This window comes from Takifugu rubripes, chromosome 5, assembly GCF_901000725.2.
Source record: "Takifugu rubripes chromosome 5, fTakRub1.2, whole genome shotgun sequence".
Taxonomy (NCBI): Eukaryota; Metazoa; Chordata; class Actinopteri; order Tetraodontiformes; family Tetraodontidae; genus Takifugu; species Takifugu rubripes.
In genome coordinates this window covers 2,226,864-2,247,559 of record NC_042289.1, presented here as the reverse complement: position 1 = coordinate 2,247,559, position 20,696 = coordinate 2,226,864, and the positions used below count along the sequence as shown (strand labels likewise).

General features: G+C 42.1%; 3 protein-coding genes across 4 annotated transcripts; 2 read left to right on the top strand and 1 right to left on the bottom strand.

Annotated features, from left to right (window-relative positions):
• The first annotated feature begins 6 nt into the window (after positions 1 to 6).
• On the top strand, positions 7 to 3,605 carry praf2 (PRA1 domain family, member 2). Its single transcript, XM_003964260.3, has 4 exons — positions 7 to 41; positions 267 to 542; positions 1,455 to 1,672; positions 1,882 to 3,605. The coding sequence occupies exons 1-4, from the start codon at positions 22 to 24 to the stop codon at positions 2,019 to 2,021; spliced, it is 654 nt and encodes a 217-aa protein (XP_003964309.2). The 5' UTR covers positions 7 to 21; the 3' UTR covers positions 2,022 to 3,605.
• Positions 3,606 to 4,114: 509 nt separating this feature from the next.
• nfe2l1a (nfe2 like bZIP transcription factor 1a) lies at positions 4,115 to 13,187 on the top strand. Of its 2 annotated transcripts, XM_029837005.1 has the most exons (10): positions 4,115 to 4,484; positions 5,561 to 6,107; positions 6,204 to 6,401; positions 9,102 to 9,254; positions 10,146 to 10,214; positions 10,293 to 10,439; positions 10,530 to 10,668; positions 10,780 to 11,376; positions 11,459 to 11,655; positions 11,740 to 13,187. In XM_029837005.1, exons 2-10 carry the CDS (start codon positions 5,826 to 5,828, stop codon positions 12,427 to 12,429), a joined length of 2,472 nt encoding a protein of 823 aa, XP_029692865.1. In that variant the 5' UTR covers positions 4,115 to 4,484; positions 5,561 to 5,825; the 3' UTR covers positions 12,430 to 13,187. The 2 variants fall into 2 exon arrangements, with proteins under 2 accessions (XP_029692865.1, XP_011601867.2); XM_011603565.2 differs by having other exon boundaries at positions 4,118 to 4,484; positions 11,459 to 13,187.
• A 587-nt stretch (positions 13,188 to 13,774) lies between these two features.
• cbx1a (chromobox homolog 1a (HP1 beta homolog Drosophila)) lies at positions 13,775 to 19,194 on the bottom strand. Its single transcript, XM_029836622.1, has 6 exons — positions 19,157 to 19,194; positions 18,687 to 18,870; positions 16,604 to 16,875; positions 16,340 to 16,511; positions 16,156 to 16,250; positions 13,775 to 15,949 (listed from the first exon to the last, which is right to left on the bottom strand). Exons 1-6 carry the CDS (start codon positions 19,192 to 19,194, stop codon positions 15,799 to 15,801), a joined length of 912 nt encoding a protein of 303 aa, XP_029692482.1. The 3' UTR covers positions 13,775 to 15,798.
• Between the last annotated feature and the right edge of the window lie 1,502 nt (positions 19,195 to 20,696).

The following is a 20,696-nucleotide window of genomic DNA, read 5'->3' as shown; positions in this document are numbered from 1 at the left end:
TAAAGCAGTGACGGAATTTACATGACAAATACGGGTTTAAAGTAGGTTTCTGAATTTCGTAATTTTCTTTTTGATAGGCACATTATTCATGTTTATTATTAATTTGTGCACGGATAAGTGAGGAGTGCTCTATTTCACCTGCTTTCCCCCCCTTTAATGGCCTACAAACATATAAAATTGCAATATACAGATTTTTAAAAAGGTAATATATAACATCATTATATTTTTTACTCAGCAAAACCTTGAAACCTCTATCTCCTCACTAGGACCCGACGCGCTAACGTCGACGTCGCTGCAGCCCTCTCGTTTCCACCGCGTTGCATTCTGGGAAACCCAGTGTTCTTGAGCAGGCTGTGTGGAAAAATGGCAGGCGTGCAGCCGCCACCCCTCCGGACTCTGGATGATTTTCTGCTGAGCTCTGCCCGGTTCGCCGTCCCCGATGTGCGCAATCTGGACCGGTGGAACAACCGAATCATCAACAACCTGCTTTATTACCAGAGCAATTATTTTCTGTCGGTCTTAGTTTTTCTCATCCTAGTGGGGTAAGTTTCCTTTTTCTGACGTGGGCATCTCTCCTCTAGCCTCGTCAGTGTTGTGGTGGGGGAGTGGGACTCTTGAAGTGTCAGGAAACCACCGAATTTTTTCGACGCTAAATTTGCAATAAATTTGCATTCCTGATTTCGGATTCCTGACTTCATAGTTGTGCACTGACCTGCCGATCTCTGACCCCACTCAACTCTTATAGTGACATCTTGTTGTAATTATTGTACTTGCATCTCTGACTATTCTCTCCTCTACTTGTCTCCCCCCCATCAGAGGAGTCTATTATTTTCTTTTCAACTTCCTTTCTCATTTCTAATCCAACACATCCCCGGGATATTTTGTTTATGTGATATTTAAGTAGGATATACTGTAAATGTGTTTACGAGGATGTGTTTACCAGCACCACAGCTACTGGATCTCTGTTTAGTGTTCAAAAGTGAACCTGCCAATTATAACACATGCACAAAAGTCACTATGTTGTCTTGTGCCACTTATTAGAAAGAAGCTGGAGGGTCACCTGAGCTGACCTCCCCTCTAACAAGTGTGTGATTCTTCCTGTGGCCTATAATAACAACCAGGCACTTTATTGATACCGTTTATTTACTGTCTTTACTGTCATTTCAGTTTAACAGAATATTAAGGTGTCCAAAATTATAATCATGTGGAGGAAAAACTCAAATCACTGTCAATGAGTGCACAAAACATTGAGTGAACTTTAGCTCTACTCAATGTGTTGTGTGTTCTGAGTCTCTGTGGCTCATTCTTCAGGGCACCATGTGATGGAGGAATGTGACACATCAAGCTGCTTTGTAAATGCATTTGTTATTTTTACCCCTTTCTTTGTTCCTCCAACTGTGGTTTCATGTCAGGTTCTGACACTGCTTGACTCTGTGAATGTCTGTTTCCTCCAGGTATTTCCAACCACTTCAGTTGTTTGTCGGAGCCATGGTGGTCACCTTGTTGTTCCTGGGGTTTGTTTGGGTTGCAGAAAACCGAGCTCCCATTCGCCGCTTTCGCAGGAATCACCCATCCATCACCGTCTTTGGAATTCTTTTCACCGGTTACCTCTTCATGTCCGTGCTGGGAGGAGTGGCAGTGTTCCTATTTGGGGTAGCATTTCCTATCTTGAGTAAGGCAACGCACACATGCACACTCAGTCACATATGCTAAAATCATCTTTAATATTATTTAGATGAAAAAATGAGATGCAAAGCTGGTAGAAACCTATTTGATTAAAGTTCAACAGTAGATCCAAACACTGCCCAGGCTGTTATTACAACGTTCTTTAGACTTGCTCAGCAAAATTAAGATATTAATTTCCTGTTTATTTGACTGTAGTGGTTCTGGTACATGCGTCACTGAGACTGCGCAGCCTGAAGAACAAGATGGAGAACAGACTGGAGATCATTGGACTGAAGAGGACACCCATGGGACTCCTGTTAGAAGCTCTGGGACAGGAGCAGGAGGCTGGATCGTAGAATGGAGGTGGAGGTGTTCGGGGGTGGGGGAGGCATGTTGTAACTGGGATCAAATGATGCTTAGATGAAATGGCTGCAGAGCCAGAGCAAAATAAGTGAAACCTGAAGTATAAAGTGTTCTGGACAAAAGAAACAAGTCAGCAGTGAAGGAGACATTTACAGTGTGATTCAATGGAGAAACCGAAAGTTCAGACTCATTAATGTTACCACAACAGTGAAACATTGCACTTTATTTTAAATTAGTTTCGCCCCCACATTTATAGATTTTTGTCTTTGAACTCCAACGCCGTAGGTATGTTGGGGACAAGATTATGGACAGATTGAGAGGACCTTGGCTGCTCTGTGACACTCCACATTCAGTCTCAATTTGCAATATTTTTGCTCACATGCTAAATGTAAGCTGCTTTATTGTTCAGTGTCAAATGGCATGGTATGTAATATTTATAGTCATAGTTAAAAGAGTTGTGGCCTTTCGAAATACCTTTTTATTCAGTGCTTTTTAAAATCTTGCTAGATGTCCTTGGTGGGCAACAAATATATATTTGACTTTGAGTATGTTCCAGTTTAACTTTGGTGTTTATTTTCATGTAGGAAAATATTCAACTTTGATTGATATAGGAAGTTTTATATGAAGACGTGAAAAGGAAGTGTAAACATTTTGTTGTTGGTGCGAAGACCAACGTTGATTGGACCGACAGCAGCAGGAGTGACGTAATGCACCGTCAAACCTGACTGGCAGAGCTGCAGTGAAAGTCCACTGCTGGTCAGTGGGAGTCCAGTCTACCAGTAGTGCCAAATGGGTCGAGCCTGACCGGTGCAAAGGTTAAACAGTTAAAGAATTTGCAGTTGCAGTTTACCAGACACAAAGTGTGGAACACACGACTGGAGTGCAGTCTAAAGTTGAGTTAGAGCTCAGCAATAAACTACAAAACTACAAATGCTCAAGCTCGGATAATTCCACTGATTTTCATCCAAATTGGAATCAAACCAAAACACCTTCATTATGAAGCTGTTAATGTAAAGATTATTTGGCTCTTTTAAAACCACAACATATGAGAAATTTGCCAAAAATGTAACTTATTCATATTTTGTTTGTAATTCTGTAATTTTGTTTGTTTGATATTTTGACAAAGACTTTCTGACCATACAGGTTTTGCTGTCTATGTATTAGTGTTAAATATTGGCATAGAGTTTATTATTTAGGGTTATGTAATGGAAGGAATAAACTGTAATTTTTAAGTGCTTTATTTTCCATAATGTAGGTGCCATTTTAGAATTTGACATGATTCTAAATATGGTTTAATCCATCTGATTCTGACATGAAATACAAATGTGGGTTAAAATTCTGACTTTTCTATTCTAAGAGTTTCCTTTTTTTTAAGTATTACTCCTGGAAAAACCTCTCTAATACTTAAACACTAGCTGAAGGAACAAACAATTTTTACTGCCTTTATTTATCCGCCTAAAGATTAAATATTGCCAATTAGCTAAATGTTGAGATTCACTGAAACCAGGCCTCCAGTTCTAGCTGTCCAAAAATTCCATTTATTTTAAATGTTTTCTAAATAAAGATGATAATACACATTACTGTGTGTGGATCACTGTATTTAACTACTTTGCGAGAACAGATCATGTTACCTACCAGTACCTCATGCTGAAGGGTTATGATTCGACATGATAATGTAGATTAAGCTGTGTTTACTAAGCAATTCTATGGCGGGGGCACTAAGTCGATATCTCCAGGGTTTACAACTTTAGCAGCAGGTGGCGCTCTCTCAACAACGCCATAGACAACTTTTCTATATCAAATTTTTCGCCCAGTGATTGAATTTTGGGGATTTTGATGAAGGAAACTGAAAGTATATTTTAAAAAACATCCTCCCAAGATGTTTTAGTTGAACGTTGTACCTGCATTATTTGGATTTTTCTTCTATAGTTGGACAGTCACAACTTTTATTTTCATTCTCTTGATGAAAAGTAAAACTATTCATAAATAAAAATGAAGCAAAAAGTAACATGGTGTTCCTGATCTTTATAGACACATTTAAAATTCCAAGCACTAAGATATATTTACTTTACCGTCCTTTGTTAACATCTTAAATATCAATATTTTAGTAAATCTTATCACAGCCATAACAATGTTTAACGTGCTAGAGAGACCATGACTGGAACTTCACTTTAGATCTAAATGGCTGCCCGGTACGAAAAACAGTCCTTGGTGTGGTTTTATGTGATGGCCATTCTGTGTCTTTAGAGAAGCTGTGTTCATTCCCTTTCCCCTCTGTTTTGGAATCGCTCTCGCAACCTCCAGTAAACACGCTGCCTCCTTTCCTGGGCGGTCCTAGGTGACGTCACGTGTCACATTTAAATGGTTCCTCCCCCGTGCGCTGAAACACAAACCGGGACGGAGGGTCCGACTGAGAGCTCACTGAAGATTTTCACAACTCAGAATAAAAGCTTCTGGTAAGACACTTATAATTATTTTCTAACAATACTAGTCAGGGATGACGCAATACGTTTGTGAGTTTTTATCAGAACATTTGATTTCTCCAGCTTCCCATGTTTCAGTCACTCCTTCAACGTCAGTCTGATGAAAGGTTTGTGAAACCTGTTGTTGATCGTCAATAAGTGTAGATACAAATTACACAGTATAATACAGAAAATAGACTGGAACCTGACTCTGGCGGATAATAATGTGGTTAGTCCTGCACTATTTGCATTCATCTCGGAGTTTATTTTTACCTTTCAATAAAACTAAATCAAGAAAATACTTTCTGAGATATGAAGTCAGTACATTTAAAATAAGAGACTAGGTGTTGATATACTTAATCCAGTTACACATGGTTTCATTAAAGTGTGGCATTTCAGGAAATGTGTTAATGTTCTGTCACTTTGTAACTGTTTAATTCTGCAACATGTTTCTGCAGGCTTTGGCAGCTAGAAGATATTATAATCTGTCCTTGTACTATTAGTGCGAGTCTGATAGTAATATCACTTTGATGTTACTGAAAAAAATACCCGTCCATTAGCTGACCACACTAACAGAAAATCAACCCAGCTTAAACCCCCTCTTCCCACATACCAAAAACAAAAGCAAAAGAGAATTATTCGACCATGGTTGATGAGACTCAACTGTAAAAATGTCAGGTCTTATTCTTTCAATATCAACAGGCCTAAAGGTGGAACCCAAAACTTTTAAAGCTCCAGCTTTAGACAGCTCTTCCTCTGTGGCTAATGTGAACAGGTTAAGTTGTACAAGTTGTGAAAAGTCAACTTGTAATAGGGAGGACACAGGAAGAGGGTTTTTCCAGGTAAACATTGATAATTACATTAAGTGGCTTCAGAAGCACTGCAGGGTATGCAGGTGCTAACAGACTTAGCAGCCCATTCTCATGAAAGAGAGTGGTAATAGTGAATAGTGTCTTTCTTATCTCCTCACGCACGCTGCCAGAACCCTCAACTGTCATCCTCCTACAGGTCAAGAGACATCGACAATGCCAGATATAATCCTGTCCTAAAGCTGCTCTCTTCATTCACAGGAAGAAGCGTTTCCAGCAGAAGAAATCGCACACAGCTGATCGTATAACAGCGGGGTTCCAAAGTAAAACAACGTGGGTGGATCTTCTACACCAGCATGCTGAGCAACTGTGCAGCTGAGCAATTGGTGAAAATTGTGTAGCACCTCGTCTTAACTGTGAAGGGAGGTTTCACTTCTCTCAAGGACACTACAACAGAAAAAGATCTTCTGGTGTTGGTACTTTGGTGGCTTTGAACCTTTGCACGTCTACTGACGCGTCCAAGACCATGCAGGATCTTAAAAAGTACTTCACTGAGGGCTTGATCCAGATGGCCATAATCCTCAGTCTGTGTGGCGTGATGGTTGATGTGGGACTGGAGCCCTACCTCCCCGCCTCCTGGCACGAGAGGATCCTGGGTCCAACCTCAGCGCTGACCCAGACACAGTTTCACAACCTGCGTAATCGCTTAGAGGATGGCCCCGGGCTGCACGCTAAAAATGTGGACCTGGATAGTTTCTTCACAGCACGTAGACTGCTGGGCTTGGTCCACTCTCTGGACAGACTTCAGGTAGGAAAACCTGCTCATTTTCATTTCTGTAAGGTCTCTGCTAACTAGGAATGTTTGCGTTCATGTCATCTAAGCTGTCAGGGCTCTGTTCCACAGGTTCCACCAGCGGAGCTGGAGACATGGTTGGTCCAGCGAGAGCAAGATCCTCTTCCTGTTGGATTACCGGGTCAGGCCTCACGACTGGCCAGAGAACCTCCCGGCATTGAAAGAGTCCAACTCACTTCATCCTTGGAATCCAGACCATTAGTTCTTACCCTACATGAAGACGCTGATGATGAGGAAGAAGATAAAGAGGTAAACTTCCATTGATGTGTTATTGAATAGAGTGTGTTTTAATTTAGTAGTTTCAGATTTGGAGACTTCCGACATCAGTGTTAAGTAAGAGTTAAGGTGTCTGCATGACCTACCTGCCATTTCAAAATACTTCCTGTTTGGCATCGCTTGTTATAGTTCTAGATTACAGTTTTTAAATGGTTAACATGGTTACCTTTGGTTCAAGGAAGCAATCTGTATTAACCTTTGTACACCATAACCCTCTAGGATGTAGGCCAGGAACTTTCACAGATATTAATATTGCCGACAGAGTTGAAAGTTACAAGCGGTGGAAGTGAAAAGTAGACGTTCTGATATTTAACTGATTTCGTTTCTTTTTTTTGTCGAGTATTTCGCGCTGTAGTGGTTGAAATGAAACCGACAGACTTTGTATGAGTGCTTTTTATTCCTTTGGACACTCGCGCTAACTCAGGGCAGCATGTGAGACCATGAGTCATCATAAGTTTGCTGCTCCTCTGATGACCTCATCAGGAAAATCCGTCTCACCAATCAGTCCAACTTAAACACAGCAGGCACACCCCATGCTTTAAATAAAGGCACAGAAGCAGCAGCCCGGGAATCATGTGCTTGTTTATATGAAGTCAAACATCAAATAATCGAATGGGGTGAAACCCGGATCCACTTTCCCCCCCCCCAAAAAAAAAGATGCCGACTGGACCTGTTTGTTTTTATTCAAACGTAATGTGGAAGATTCATATTCATCACTGCAGTGATGATATTTTGGCATCTATTTAAAGGTGGATCCAGAGTGTTGTAGGAAAAACATCGGTGGTTCAAGCCCAGGTTATACTGAGCCATGCAGGAATGTACATACGGCAACTGGATCTGATCTGTATACTAGTGTCTGTTTCTTTATCTGGAGTACAGGACAAACAGATTATACATGGTATAAATAGCTTCCATATAGCTTACAAAGTATACATGTTGCCGTTCAATATGATGTGAATGTGGATTTAGAGGTATAAAAGAAATAAAGGTGCCAAATCCCTATTTCTTCCACCATATTTTAAGGAGAAGACAAAGTAGTGATAGTGAAAGACTGAAGCATTCAGATCAGCGAATCTGCTGAAGCCAAAGCTCAGTCTCATTTTACAGCACGCCGCTCGGCTTTATGTTTGTCTTTTTTAGCTTCACGGGAGAACACAGAGATCCCAGGATGTGCCAGAATATTCTTTTACTGTCAAAATGAAAGTGAGCATAACAGTGTTTCTGAATTCCCTCCAGATATCAAATAACACGCACACGCACACAGACACAGACAGGCTGTTTATTAGACAAGTCCTGGCCTTGTGACCAACTGACTTGTTTTGAAACCTGATCAAACTGTTGCGTCCCGACGCACATTCACATCATTCAGTTTTGCAATCTCTTTTCTGTTTACTCCAACACACAAACACACACACACACACACATGGATGTAAACAACAAGGGCTACGCTGCCTTTTACAGTAGCATCATTGGAAAAATTAGGACGTCCTGCAAGTGGACTCAACATGAATGTGCCACTCTGTGAAGGTTTGGGTATTTGTGTTGTAAACTACCATCAAACGGGCGACTCTGTAACGTTGAGGACTATATAAGACCAAAACGATGTGCTGCCATTTTGTGTTCTTTCTGATGAAAATATAATCATTCCCAACATTGAATAATGTTACTGATAAAGACAAGAATGTTGTCAAAAGTTATTTTACAAAGTCCATATAGATTTGTCCTCAAGTTCACAAAAGCTGATCAATCTTCTAATATGATGACAAGATTAGCGCACCAGTAAAACACCATATTTTCCAATATTTGTTAGCATAAATTATACCATACACCAGAGAAATGGTGTTTCTAAAGAATGTTTGAAATACAGCTTACGTTTAATTGTATTTGCCAGTCAAGCTTTCTGACTTTATAATAGGGTTTTTGAGGTTTTTTGCCTGTGTGGATTCTTACTTTACTCATATTGAACCTTTTTTCTAACCTCCTATTATTCCAGATATTCTTTCCCAACCCTCCACTTCTTACTTTCCAACATGATCACATTTTAGTACAGAGAATTATATACTGACCCATCTGAGGTATTCTTCCACTCACTACCAAGATTATATTGAGATGTTATTTTGGGCTCTTAAACAGCCTTTTCCAGTGCCTGGTGATGATGGAATACTGAGTCATCTTTTGCACCTGCTTTGTTGGGTGTTTCCTGAAGGCCTTCACCCTCAGTCTGATGTAACAGTTTATTCTTCTCTGACTCTGACTTTTAGCCCAGTTCAGCTTTTTAGCAGCACAGTAATGTAGGGGGCACAGACAGATTTAGGCCACGTATGATCACTCGCATACGTGTCCCAACTGGCCAGCTGTTGAGGGTGTCTGGGCTTGAGCAAGGTCAGAGTTATTCTGAGCCTGGCTGTATGTCGCCGGGTAAAACATGAACCTTTATTTCCCATACATACAGGCTGGTTACACAACTGCATTATTGTCCCATAACTAGCATTTAACTGCAGAAACCAGTGGGACCAGTGCTTTAAGAGAGCAAACAACGCTTTTGTTCCCAGTAATCAATATAAACTGTTCACCTGTTACGCTGAGGGTCACCATTTATCTTCTCCCTCGTACACCTCCTGTCAAAGAAGAAAATGTGGCTTAACCAAACTTCATTTTTATCTTGGTAAACAGGAGGAAACAGACGTGCATTATCACACTGTTGCTCTGAATGAGGGAGAAGAGGAAGAGGACACAGTACTTCAGCATTACTGCAATATTGGGAGAGAAGGAGGGCCAGGATCCTCTGGAGGCGTTAACAATGGAGAGCTACCTCAGAATGAGCAGGTAATAACATCACTACGTTCAACAGTATTGGTTTTTTTTTTTTTTTGTAACAGTAAACACGAGATTTGGTGACGTTCAGAGCGAAACCTTTTCAAATAACTGAAACAACAGATGGAAATGTGAATGATGGAATCATGAGATGGCAGGAGCTGACAGGAGACGCAAGGGCACATTCTTGGAATGAGGCACCTCATTTCCAACGGCTGCGGCTCAGCAGAAAATCATGGGTGACACAGTTGGGCAGCTGCACCCCAGGGTGCCCGTCACAGCCTGCTTTCATGTACTATCAACTAACACTAAGAGAGAGAGAGAGAGAGAGAGAGAGAGAGAGTAGCTCATTAGTTTACTCTTACAGGACATGTGGGTCAGACTGAAACTGTCTCAGCTGGACAGTAGACAACAGCATGTCATCATCACCCCACGGCTAATGATGCTCACTTTATTCATCATATGTAGAGCAAGATATGTATTCATCTTTCATTTATTTATTCAAGGTTGAAATTACAGTACGTGGTTTTATTTTACTTTAGCCGAGTTGGTTTAGTTTTGTTCTTCAAATCCCTTTACAGTGGGATTCAGCAGTTTCCATGGTGTTGGTGTTTGAGCGTCTTTGGCTTAAGAAATTTCACCTGTTGAATTAAGCAAATAAATTTAAGAAACAAAACCAGTTGAGTTTTTCTAAGCCAAGAATTCTCTTCATCCAGGGTCACTGTAAGCATCACTTTTTGTCACCTTGCGACTGACATGTCAGAGTAACTATAACAACATTAAACCAAATTGCTAGTTTAGGTCAAAACACTGTGCTTAGTAGACTCCACTTGGTTGTTGTCAAGTATTTTGGACTAACATGTCTAGAAGCATGAGATAAACCACCAGTGACTCTGGTTTCAGGTTTCCTCCTCCCTCCAGGAGTGTCTGAGGCTGCTGGAGGAAACGTTTCCCCTTACAGAGGAGCAGCAGGTAGAGCCTCTTCTGGTCCCTGTTCTTCAGTACAGTATCTTTATGGACTTGTAATTTTCCTCATTTCTTGCTCTTTAGTTTCATGATGCTGGAGGTGGAAGGGGAGAGTTGGAGCTTCAGTCCCCAGGCAGCGAACCTTTGGGATCCTCCATCCTTCCCAGCACTAATCCTTTCTTGGACCTAGAGCTCCAGTGGCAGGACTTATTAGCTATTATGGAGCCTCAGGTGGCTGGAAGAAGACATTAATACTGAGTTATTGCCATAAGGCTTTAGTATAGTTATAATAAATAACATACATTTCTAATCTATCTCCAGAACAACGCCGGCTGCGACACAAGTGCTTTTGAAGACGCACAGAACTCAAGAGCAACCGAGACGTTTGAGACGCTACACCAGAACCATGGCGTTGATGGAACTGAGGCTGATCTTGTAATGGAGACTTGGTCACAGCCTGGTAATTCCCCTTAGAAACGAAAGTCTATTACACTGTCTTGTCTGAATGGGAGTGGGAGACATGCTGCTCCTTCTATAATTAACATTTTGAAAAATATCTCTTTGCTTTTAGGGTCATTGAGGCCACCAAACCAGTCTGAAATGGAGCCAGTTCTGCTTCCCCTCACCCCCACTGAAGAACTGGATGACCACAGTTCAGCCTCCAGCTCAGGAGTCTCTGGCGTCTATCCCTTGCAGAGTCCTCCTGATCACATGGATCTGCTTGCTCAAGATCCTTCACCAGACCTCTGCTTGGGAAGAAGTGCTGAGGATGTTATGAATCGGCAAACGCAAGATCTTGTGGCTACTCCCGAAAGTAGCTCCAGTCCTGAAAATTGTTCAGGTGACTGTACAAACATTCAGGAGGGCAACGCAGCGACCCGCGGCCTCTATATGTCCCCATCTGGGGACTTTCTCTTTGATGAAGATGGCATTGAGGATGACGACGGCCTCCTAAGCCCACTCACCGACCTCATCGGGGATGCTGCTATCTTAGATGAGATTAGTCTGTTGGACATGGCTCTAGAGGAAGGATTTAATCCTGAGATGACGGCCAGATTAGACGAGGAGGGGTACCTCTTACGTGAAGCAGCCCAACAGGAAACTGCCAGAGCTCATTTACAACCGCATCTCGGTGAAGATCAGGTTCATCCAGGAGATTATCAGCAAGGTTGTCTCATTACACCCAAAAAATCATTTTACGGTGTTTGATGTTTGTTTTGGCTCGACTCAATTTCTCTTCTTCCCACCAGACAGCGAGACTGAGGCAGACTCGGACTCCGGGCTGTCGTTGGCCTTCAGCCTCAGCCAGGCCTCTCCGTGTGCTTCTGAAGCCTCCTCCTATTCGTCTTCATCCTCCACTTCCTCCTCTGACTCGGCAGATGAAAGTCTTTTCTCAGAAGATGAGGATGCCGTGGAGCTGTGTGATGGTCCACATATGGAGATGGAGGTGACTATAAAGCAGGAGGAGGAGGAGGAGCTTGGGGCAGTAGGGGGAAGTTACCCTGACCACGCTATGCAAACCTTTCATCAGAGCGATCAGGAAAAGAAGCTCCTCAGTGGCCTTCCTTGGCATTTGGGCCATGACCACACGTACCACCAGCCCATGTCATCGTCTTCTTCTCCATCTCTCCCAGTGGGCAAGATGTCTACAAAGCAAAGCAGATCCTCTGTGAGGCGCAACAGTGCCCTGCCCTATCATTACTCCTCGCACACTTCAGACGCGAAAATGTGGAGCCATGACGAACGGCGCGCACGAGCCTTGAAAGTGCCATTTTCCAACGAGCTGATCATTAATCTTCCAGTGGAGGAGTTTAATGACCTGCTTGCAAGTTTCCAGCTCAACGAGGAGCAGCTCACCCTCATTAAGGACATACGGAGACGCGGCAAAAATAAAGTAGCTGCTCAGAACTGCAGAAAGAGGAAAATGGATGTGCTGTTGGGCCTGAACGACGAGGTGTCCGGCCTCATGCGCAGCCGCTCCCGTCTTCTCCGGGAGAAGCAGGAAGCCATGAGGAATCTGCAGGAAATGAAGCACCGCCTGAAAATGTTGTACCAGGAAGTGTTTTCCAGGGTGAGGGATGGGGAGGGCAGGCCGCTCAACCCTGTGGAGCACGAGCTGCGTTTCGAACTGGACGGCAGCGTCGGCGTAGCTTCCAGCAGACGAGGCAGAAGGACGCCACTGACAAAAAGCAACAGAAAACAGAGGGACAAGAAGAAGTGAGGAAATGAGCAGAGCGTAGGAAAACGCAGGTGAAGATTCCTTTACGTGAGAGTTTCACACAAGTGCTGAGTGAAGAAGCAGGGATTGTTCATTTGGCTGTGGGAATTAGGGTGACCGGACGCCCTCTGTTGCCCGAACACATCCTCTTTTTAAGGGAGGAATTTCAAAATCGTCTGAGATTTTGTTCTGCTAGAGCCTCAAACACGTTTACATTGAATCGATCGCGCATCTGTGCGTCATTCACAGAGTAGTCACGTCCCCCTCCCCTGCAGAAGGTCGATGATTCGCAATGGAAATGGGTCGAAAGGTGCTAAATCTCAGGAACACTGCCCACGCTACTGCGTACATTTGAGGCCAGTAGTAATGGTTAGAGGTTCACATCCATTATCTAATCATATGCCCTTTGGCTGTGGGTATTGGTTCTGGTCTCAGTTGGCCCAGCTAAGGAAGTACTGTACTTATAAAATAAAAGATAATGCAAATAATCTCAAGCAGAACCAAATAACATTCTGCAAGACAATGTTAATTATGGTCATTTCGCAAAATTTTGTAACCGGTCTCTAAATAAACAACTTTTGCTTTCACACACGGGCTTCAGCAGCAGGAGTGACGGAAAGCCCAGTGCTGTCTGTAAATGAGGTTTTATACTGTAAATGTCTTTAGTGTATGGATTTATTCTCCGAAAGCGTAATTTTTTTTTTTTTTTATACCTTCACTATTATCTAAGCTGTGAAAAAAGACTATTTAAAAATTCTAAATTGGATGTGCTTCAGCAACATAAGCTGCAAACTTTAAAACAGGACTGGAACCTGTTACCAATCATCGGAGAGATATAAACACAACCGTGCCAAGACGTTTAATGACGGTAATCTGAAATTTGCACTTCAGAATCACTGATCCAGTAACTGGTCTCGGCAACGTAAAGACAGCAGGATTTAATGTACGTCGTCACTCGAGGTCGCAGGCTGGCAGGCAGATGTCTGGCCTAAAAATTTGAGTTAACATTTGAAACGATTGGCCGTTAATAGTCAATCATCTTTACAGGCGAGCAAATATGTAAGATGAATGGCCCCTTCATCCACCAAAATAAGATGAACTTATTTTTATTAAAGAAAAATGCTCAAGTCTGGTTTTCAGGGGTGTATCAGCCAATCACCTTGTGTAACTTTGCCGTTAAATGTACCATTTACTGTATAAATGCTGATGTACAAGGACTTTTGGCTTTTCTGTAAGATTAAACATGCAAGAATGAATGCATTTGCTGTACTAATGGTTCATGAGTTTTATATGAAGAGCACTAAAAGACCAAAAGTTACATATTCAGAGTTAAGAACTACGGTTTTACAAAAACAACTGTTTTATTGTCCAAAACAAGTCCAATCAGATCAGCCATGACAGTGACATTACAAGGAAAAAGCGATGAACATGCAACAGGACAACAGCTAATCCAGTACATACAGATAATATTCAAGGATGAGTTAGAAAAGCTAGCAGTAGCAGACCCAGTTACAGGTGATTTGATCTCTTTGTCAGAAGGCAACCAAAATGCAGGAGTTTCCAATAAGAAAATTAGTATATAATTTTAAAAACCCCAAAACTAAAACCAATCCAAAAATATGATCAGTTCAGATCTGTCAAAGGCTAACAAAGGAGCTAATCATGTGCAGCTATTTGAGAAAGTGAGACCTGATAACACTTTAAAAACCATTGAGCTGAAAGAAAATCTTAAGACACATATGGAGTCTGCAGAACCTTTGGAATTTATTTGCCAGCTGGGTGGAGAATATAATGTCATCCAAAATGGGATTAATTTTCTCTAACTGGTTCCATTACTTAGGATTTTAAAAAAGGTCAACATTAAACACCAACTACTGATTCAAAGTTGAGGTCAATATAAAGCAACAGAAATAAGGAATATTTCCAATACAAACACCTCTATAGAGCCCAACCACTCAGCAAGGAAAGATGACTGCACAGAAAAAGTCCATTTAAACTAGCTCAGCTGGGTCTGCTAACAGAAGAAGCTACTAATCTAACTGTAATACAGATTATATTGAAACATGTATGGCCGCTCCAGTCAACACGTAAAACACTACAACACGTCAGACAGGTACCGACACAAAAAGGTGGCCATCATGTTGAATTCAAAAGACGCCACCCGATTCGTTTCTGCAACCATTTCGTGAAGGACGGTTGACAAATGAGTGTGCTGAAGCTGGTGCCGAGTGTTGCCTGGCCAGTTCACGCTAAGATAATACAATCATCAACGCCCTAAAGGTTTTCAAAACACGGGGGTTGAAAATGAAGGTAACAAACTTTGAATCGTCTCCCTTTAAAGCCCGGAGTCGTCGTCAGGAAGCCACCACCTACCAGCCAGAGCGGCGCCACCAGCAGCGCGTCAACATACAGACTGTAAACGTTGAGTCGTTGAGGTAAGGCTGCCCCGTCCCTTCCACTGCTTTGTATTGTAATAACGGAAACTATGCAACAGAGGTCATCCAGTGTTTCTGATATTGGCAGTGTGACAACACAGGTTTCTGGTGTGGGCGTTTGCCCCCAAGCACAACTCCACCAGCACCACCCACCAACAGTAAACTACAAAAAGTCTGCAAGGTGTCAAACAAGCTGCAGCTACCAATCTGATTGACAAGTCGGTCACTTTATTTCTAAACTATCCGATAGGTTGGATGATTGCTTTTATTTGTAAAACTAAATTAAAAACACGGAGGGGCACTACATTCTAAGGATTTGGACACATCAAATACAGCAGACCGACAGCTCTACATTCACAAACATTTAAAAAATATATATATATATATATACGCTTTGGGGCAAAGACTCTTTTCAGTGAAGGGAATTACTAAGACAGGCAGACATTTAAAGTAGGCTAACCGGCTGCCACCATGGCTGGTAGGATGTGCTGAAGAGTTACTGCTTTGAGCCCACATGGTTATCTTTTGGCATTTCAAGGATTTGATCAAGAAACATGGCATCTGTGACAAGGAGAACTCGGGTGGCACAAAGAGAAGATACTGAAAGACCAACACAACCCCCCCCTAACCTCTCTCCCTAAGAAAAGTACGATTTTGCTCCTCGAGCCACCACATTTCAACGGCAACTGAAGCGGGAGGTGATGTTTAGCTGAGATACGGGTGGGCATTTTTTGAGGAAAAGGGTGTCTGCTTCCATCTAGGGCAGGAAAACAAACTTTTGTCCGCTGTCAGCTACGTTGGCAGGTCGCTCCCCTCCACCTGCCGCTGCCAAAGTAGCTGCTGGAATCAATCACATGGACGACAGTTCACCAGTATGGAGTCGATTTCCTGCCCCGTTTATCCGTTCTTCTTCACACCTTTGCTCTGTTCCACTCAATTAGTCTTTTTTCTCCTCATCTTTCTTCTCCTCCTCCTCCGAAGGATACGAGTGCCAGGTGAGGCGCTCCTCGTAGAAAGAGATCACCACTTGTGGACATTTGACATTGGCCTCCTTAGCAGGTACGAGGTCAGCCTCGTCTGAGTTCTTCCTGTTTATTCCACGCCAACATAAAAAGAGGGCGAACAATGTGGCGAAGCCAACAGAGGACATAGAGAGAATATCATTAGATCAACATAGCTACTACAGTTCCAAATACATATCTTTTACCTTATTTAACATTATAACTTTTTAAGAAGACAACTATGGTGCATTTACACAAACTACACAATGAACCAAAAAGCCACCAACACCCACCACTTCATGAGGAACATCAACTCCCCACTGGAGTCTGTGGCACCAATAATCCTCTCTGGCTGCAGACCTCTGCCAAACCCCCGTGCCTTTTCTCCCTGAAGAGTGAAAACATCAAATTAATCCAGAGAAAGAGTGATGTTTCTCCCTACCTGTTGCTGGGTTTTTTTTGTCTTTGTCGTTTTACCTCTTCCTTCTTCTTCTTGCTCCCTCGTTCTTCAGATTCTCCCGTCGCCTCGGTGGAGCCTTTCCTTTTGCCCTCTTTCTTTTTTTCTTCCTTCTCTTTGTGTTTCTGCATGAACTCTGCGATGAGGTCCGGGCAGTCCAAGTTCTCTTCTGGCTCCCACGTGTTATCCTCACTGCAGAATTTAGTTATTCTTAGCACACAACTGCGCATCCTTTTGAAGATTTTTATTTTGAACAATCTGAGACACGAAAAACTTTTACTCACTTAGGGAACCCCTTCCATTTCAGCAGAAACTCCACACGTCCCTTGACCAGTCGCCGCTCCAAGACCTTCTCCACTACATACTCCTCCTCTTCCTCCTCCTCCACCGGGGCTGCCGTTGGTGCTGCCCCTGCAGCAGCACCAGCAGCGGTAGCAGCAGCAGCAGCAGCAGGTGCTGGTTCTGGGGCAGATCCAGCAGGCTGCTCTTCCTCCTCCTCCTCCTTCTTGCCTTTCTTTCCCACTACAGTCGCCAGTTTGATGTCTGAAGAGGGCAGCTGTGGTGATTCAAAAAGGAAAAATGAATAGTTACTAAACCAGAAGTGTGAATAAAGGAGGCAACCATCAAGCATGTGTCTTTAACCAGGTTACCAAATGTATACAAAGGACAGAGGGGTCTATTTCTACACAGGGGTCAACAAAGGTCAGACATGAAATCATAATTATCACAATTATGCACAGCAGTGTCTTCCCAGCATTGCCACTCTGTCTTAGTCGTTAAGCATGTGCTTCCATCATGTGGAAGGGATGAAATGTCAAATTTGCAAGTAGCCTGACACCATAGCAGCCCGAGCCCAAGCAGCTCACCCATAATTAGCATGTATGAGGCACTCAAAGGCAGCCAAAACTGAACAAAATACTGAACATTAATAAAATAAAAGGCAAATTACATTTTCTCCTGCGTCCAGTCATTTTTTTGTATACGTTACACATCCCTCGACTCCTGAAAGTAGATTTAAAGTAAGAAAATCGGTTGGGATATCAATGTATATCAAAGATACATGTAAGTGAGACGCGAACTGTAGCCGGCTCCCAGGGGGCGGTCATGGTTGCCAGTCTGATGGGCTCTTAATAAATGGGGGATAAAAACGCCTACCTCGACAGCCTCCGGAATAAGACAACCATGTCTGAAGTCGGTAGCTCGTTACATACTACTCGAGTCAGGCCGTAAACCCACGAGCAGATCGCACAGGTTAAAATGACTGCACTCTACACCCCTAGATACAAGTGTTTGTTGAGCCATGGGGAAGCTAGCCTGCTGCACACCGATGGCAGCCATGCGCCACACATGCCCGCGCTGCAACCATCTTAAAGCAACATACACACGAGTCCTTTTGAATGATAGAATGACGACAATATCCTGCACAACTGGAACTGCCTACACATATACCAATCCTGATCCAGACTGTGATTTAGAAGGCCATTCCACTACAACCATAGGGCAACATGGCTGCCATGATTTAGCAGCCAATGTGGGCTAAGTCCTTACCTTTACAGAGAAATCCCCAATAGCTTAAACGTGAACTAAGTTTCAGCACTCAACCGAGCTTGTGTCCGCCGTGTGGCCTGTGCGTGTGACAACACAGAACCGTAGAAAAAGACCTCTATCCACCCCAACGTGCTTTTCCTCTAGACACAACAATGGCCGCAGCGTCGCTAACAACCACCGTCAGGCCCTTTCTGCCCGCCAACAACGCACAGGAATTTACGTCACACTGATGCGCGCAAGGCATGATGGGGTATTGTGTTTTCGCTTTTGTAGTAACGCATTCAGTGTTCGAGCAGGTCACTTATACAACACACATTTATAATAACACATGGTTTGATTACATGATTTCTATTTTACTGCATCAAGTGGTATTTTTAATCCTTCAATTTAAAGGTCTAAAACACGATGCATAACTGCAGGAAAACCAGATAGCACAATAAGAAATGTAACCAATGTAATCACACAAACTAAATTATAACACTACTGTTTATTATCGCTTGGCGATTTCGTCCCACTTCCGCGACTGATTCAACAGTGATCCAAACATTAAAAGATGAGTAGGAAAAAGCACATTTTGAGAAAAAATTAAGCCAACGTACTTTGATAAAAGCACATTTTTTTTATAACATTGTGCGCCTTAAAAGAAAACAATACATCAACATGTTCTCCAGCTTGCTACGAACGTTTGTACAAAAGCACAATGGCAAGTAGATGTAATTCGGCCTCTGCCAAAGTACTTTGTAAAGTTGCTTTAATTCTAACGTGGACATAATTCACTGTGTTTCATCAACTATGCAGCTAGCCTTCCATGAGTCTTACCTTTATATTAAAGGCTTTGGCAACTCTTGTGGGCCCCACTTCATCCCACTTTTCCGCTGTCGAAAATGGTGATGGTGGGGGTCTACTGGAGACACGGGTGGTCTCACTCTGCCCGCCAAAAGCGGCAGTGGAAACGCAAGGTTTTCTGGTAAATGAAGTCTTTCCATTACAGGCGCGGTACACGCTTAACAATGAAGGAACAACGCTTTTTCAGTTAAACGACACCATATCATTCAGATTTTATAAATCCAAATCAACCCATTAAGGAAGAACAACTCATGAATCTGTTTAATCTGCTAAATCAAGTTGACCCCATGTAAAATTGAGAAAAAAGAGCACTATACATCAGTGTATCTGGCAACCACAGTCTGTTATAAACCATTTGACCTATTTTTCTTTAGTCTTCTTATCTATTAACACTCTTGAAATGACATGTATTCTGCAGCAATGATGAATCCCAGTCTGGTTACACTAGCAGACCAGATTCTTCAGATCGTAGCAGACCCATATGTGTCATTGCAAGGACAAGTTTGAACATCAACACATCTCAACAGCATGGAGGAGATATCAAGACACCGGCTGTTAAACAAGGAGGGCCAGACATGTTCACATTAGGCACATGGAGCAGGAATGATAATGGCTCCTTTATTCAAGAGGAAAAAGGAGAACTACCAGGTTCCTATAAAATGACCCCACATACACAAAGGTCATTTCATCCTTAAACCAATCTCCCAGAACCAGAATTACTAAGGATTGGATGAGGGCCCTCACAATTCATTATTTGGATACAATTATTTGGATTACACACTAATTTTGCACAGTTTGAGTTGCTGGTGTAAAATCAAGCTGAATGAGCCCATGATTTCAATATGATTGCTTTAATATTTGGATTCTGAACGCGCCCTAAGGGAGGTGGTTGGTTTTTACTGGTTGCTACCTCATTTGTGCTCAAGAAATTATAATTAATTGCCAAGGCCTGATGTATGATTTTAAGTTTTGCTTGCCTTAATGTGCAGTGTATTTTAGTTTAGATTGAGACATTTGCTTCTGTTGTGGAATGATGCTCCTTTCTTTCTTTTCTTTTATACTCTGAGCTAATTTATCGGTCTTCAGAATACATCCAGTTATCAAAAAGTCATTACTTCAGGCACCAGCAGTTTCCAGGTTAGAGCAGCAAAGTTTTACTGCTGACGGTAACAGAAAAAAAGAACAAGATCAAATACTGAGCACTTCTAAAAAACATTTCTGTCTTATCTGCAGTAATTTGCTGATGCTGCCCTCACAAAGTTTCTAAAAGCTAGTCTATAAGTGAGGCCAAGCGCCTGCTGCCGCCGTCTCCTGAGGGCATTTACTGCACCGTGAAGATCAATGCATTCTTTTCCCCCCATCATGTTGTAGCTGTAAAAAAAAACCAAAAAACTTTTCTCCCCTCAAGCTGACACATTATCCGTCAGATTTCTCTTACAGCATTTTAAATAATTAATTTTGAGGTGATATAATTAATCAACTGCAAGGAACATACTTTGGTAGATTTTCATAATTCATTATTTTGATTAATATACTCATTATCTGCTGAGAAAGAACAAATGTTTGGTTGCAGATACATTAAACACAGGTCTATGGTCACATTACATTAATCATATTGTCACTCATCCTTGTTGTTTAATGAAGAGATTTGATGGATGCTGATTTATTTATCACACTAGACTACATTTAATCAATATTAGTTAGATCATTTTAAGACACTGAACAATTTGTTTTATGATTAAAAAATAAATAAAATTCAGCCTTTATTTGGTCAGTCTCATTGAGAAACAATGATACAATTGGCCCCTTTTCAAAGGGAAGCCCGATCAGTATTGCAGCCTTTTAATTTAAAAAAAAAAAAGAAAGAACAACACAGAAATATACTAGAAATAGAAACAAAAATCTCCAAATATTGTGACTAACACCGGTAATATACCAGTATACTCTTTATAGGAAGTAGTCATATAAGGTTACATAACATAG

Coding starts and splice junctions, on each gene's coding strand:
- praf2 (XM_003964260.3), top strand. CDS start 22: ATGACAAATACGGGTTTAAA. Junction 42..266: donor ATGACAAATACGGGTTTAAA/GTAGGTTTCTGA, acceptor TCTCCTCACTAG/GACCCGACGCGCTAACGTCG. Junction 543..1,454: donor GTTTTTCTCATCCTAGTGGG/GTAAGTTTCCTT, acceptor TGTTTCCTCCAG/GTATTTCCAACCACTTCAGT.
- nfe2l1a (XM_011603565.2), top strand. CDS start 5,826: ATGCAGGATCTTAAAAAGTACTTCACTGAGGGCTTGATCCAGATGGCC. Junction 9,255..10,145: donor AGCTACCTCAGAATGAGCAG/GTAATAACATCA, acceptor CTCTGGTTTCAG/GTTTCCTCCTCCCTCCAGGA. Junction 11,377..11,458: donor TCCAGGAGATTATCAGCAAG/GTTGTCTCATTA, acceptor TCTTCCCACCAG/ACAGCGAGACTGAGGCAGAC.
- cbx1a (XM_029836622.1), bottom strand. CDS start 19,194: ATGGGTCTGCTACGATCTGAAGAATCTGGTCTGCTAGT. Junction 18,871..19,156: donor GAAGAATCTGGTCTGCTAGT/GTAACCAGACTG, acceptor TTCATTGTTAAG/CGTGTACCGCGCCTGTAATG. Junction 15,950..16,155: donor TTGATGTTCCTCATGAAGTG/GTGGGTGTTGGT, acceptor TGGAATAAACAG/GAAGAACTCAGACGAGGCTG.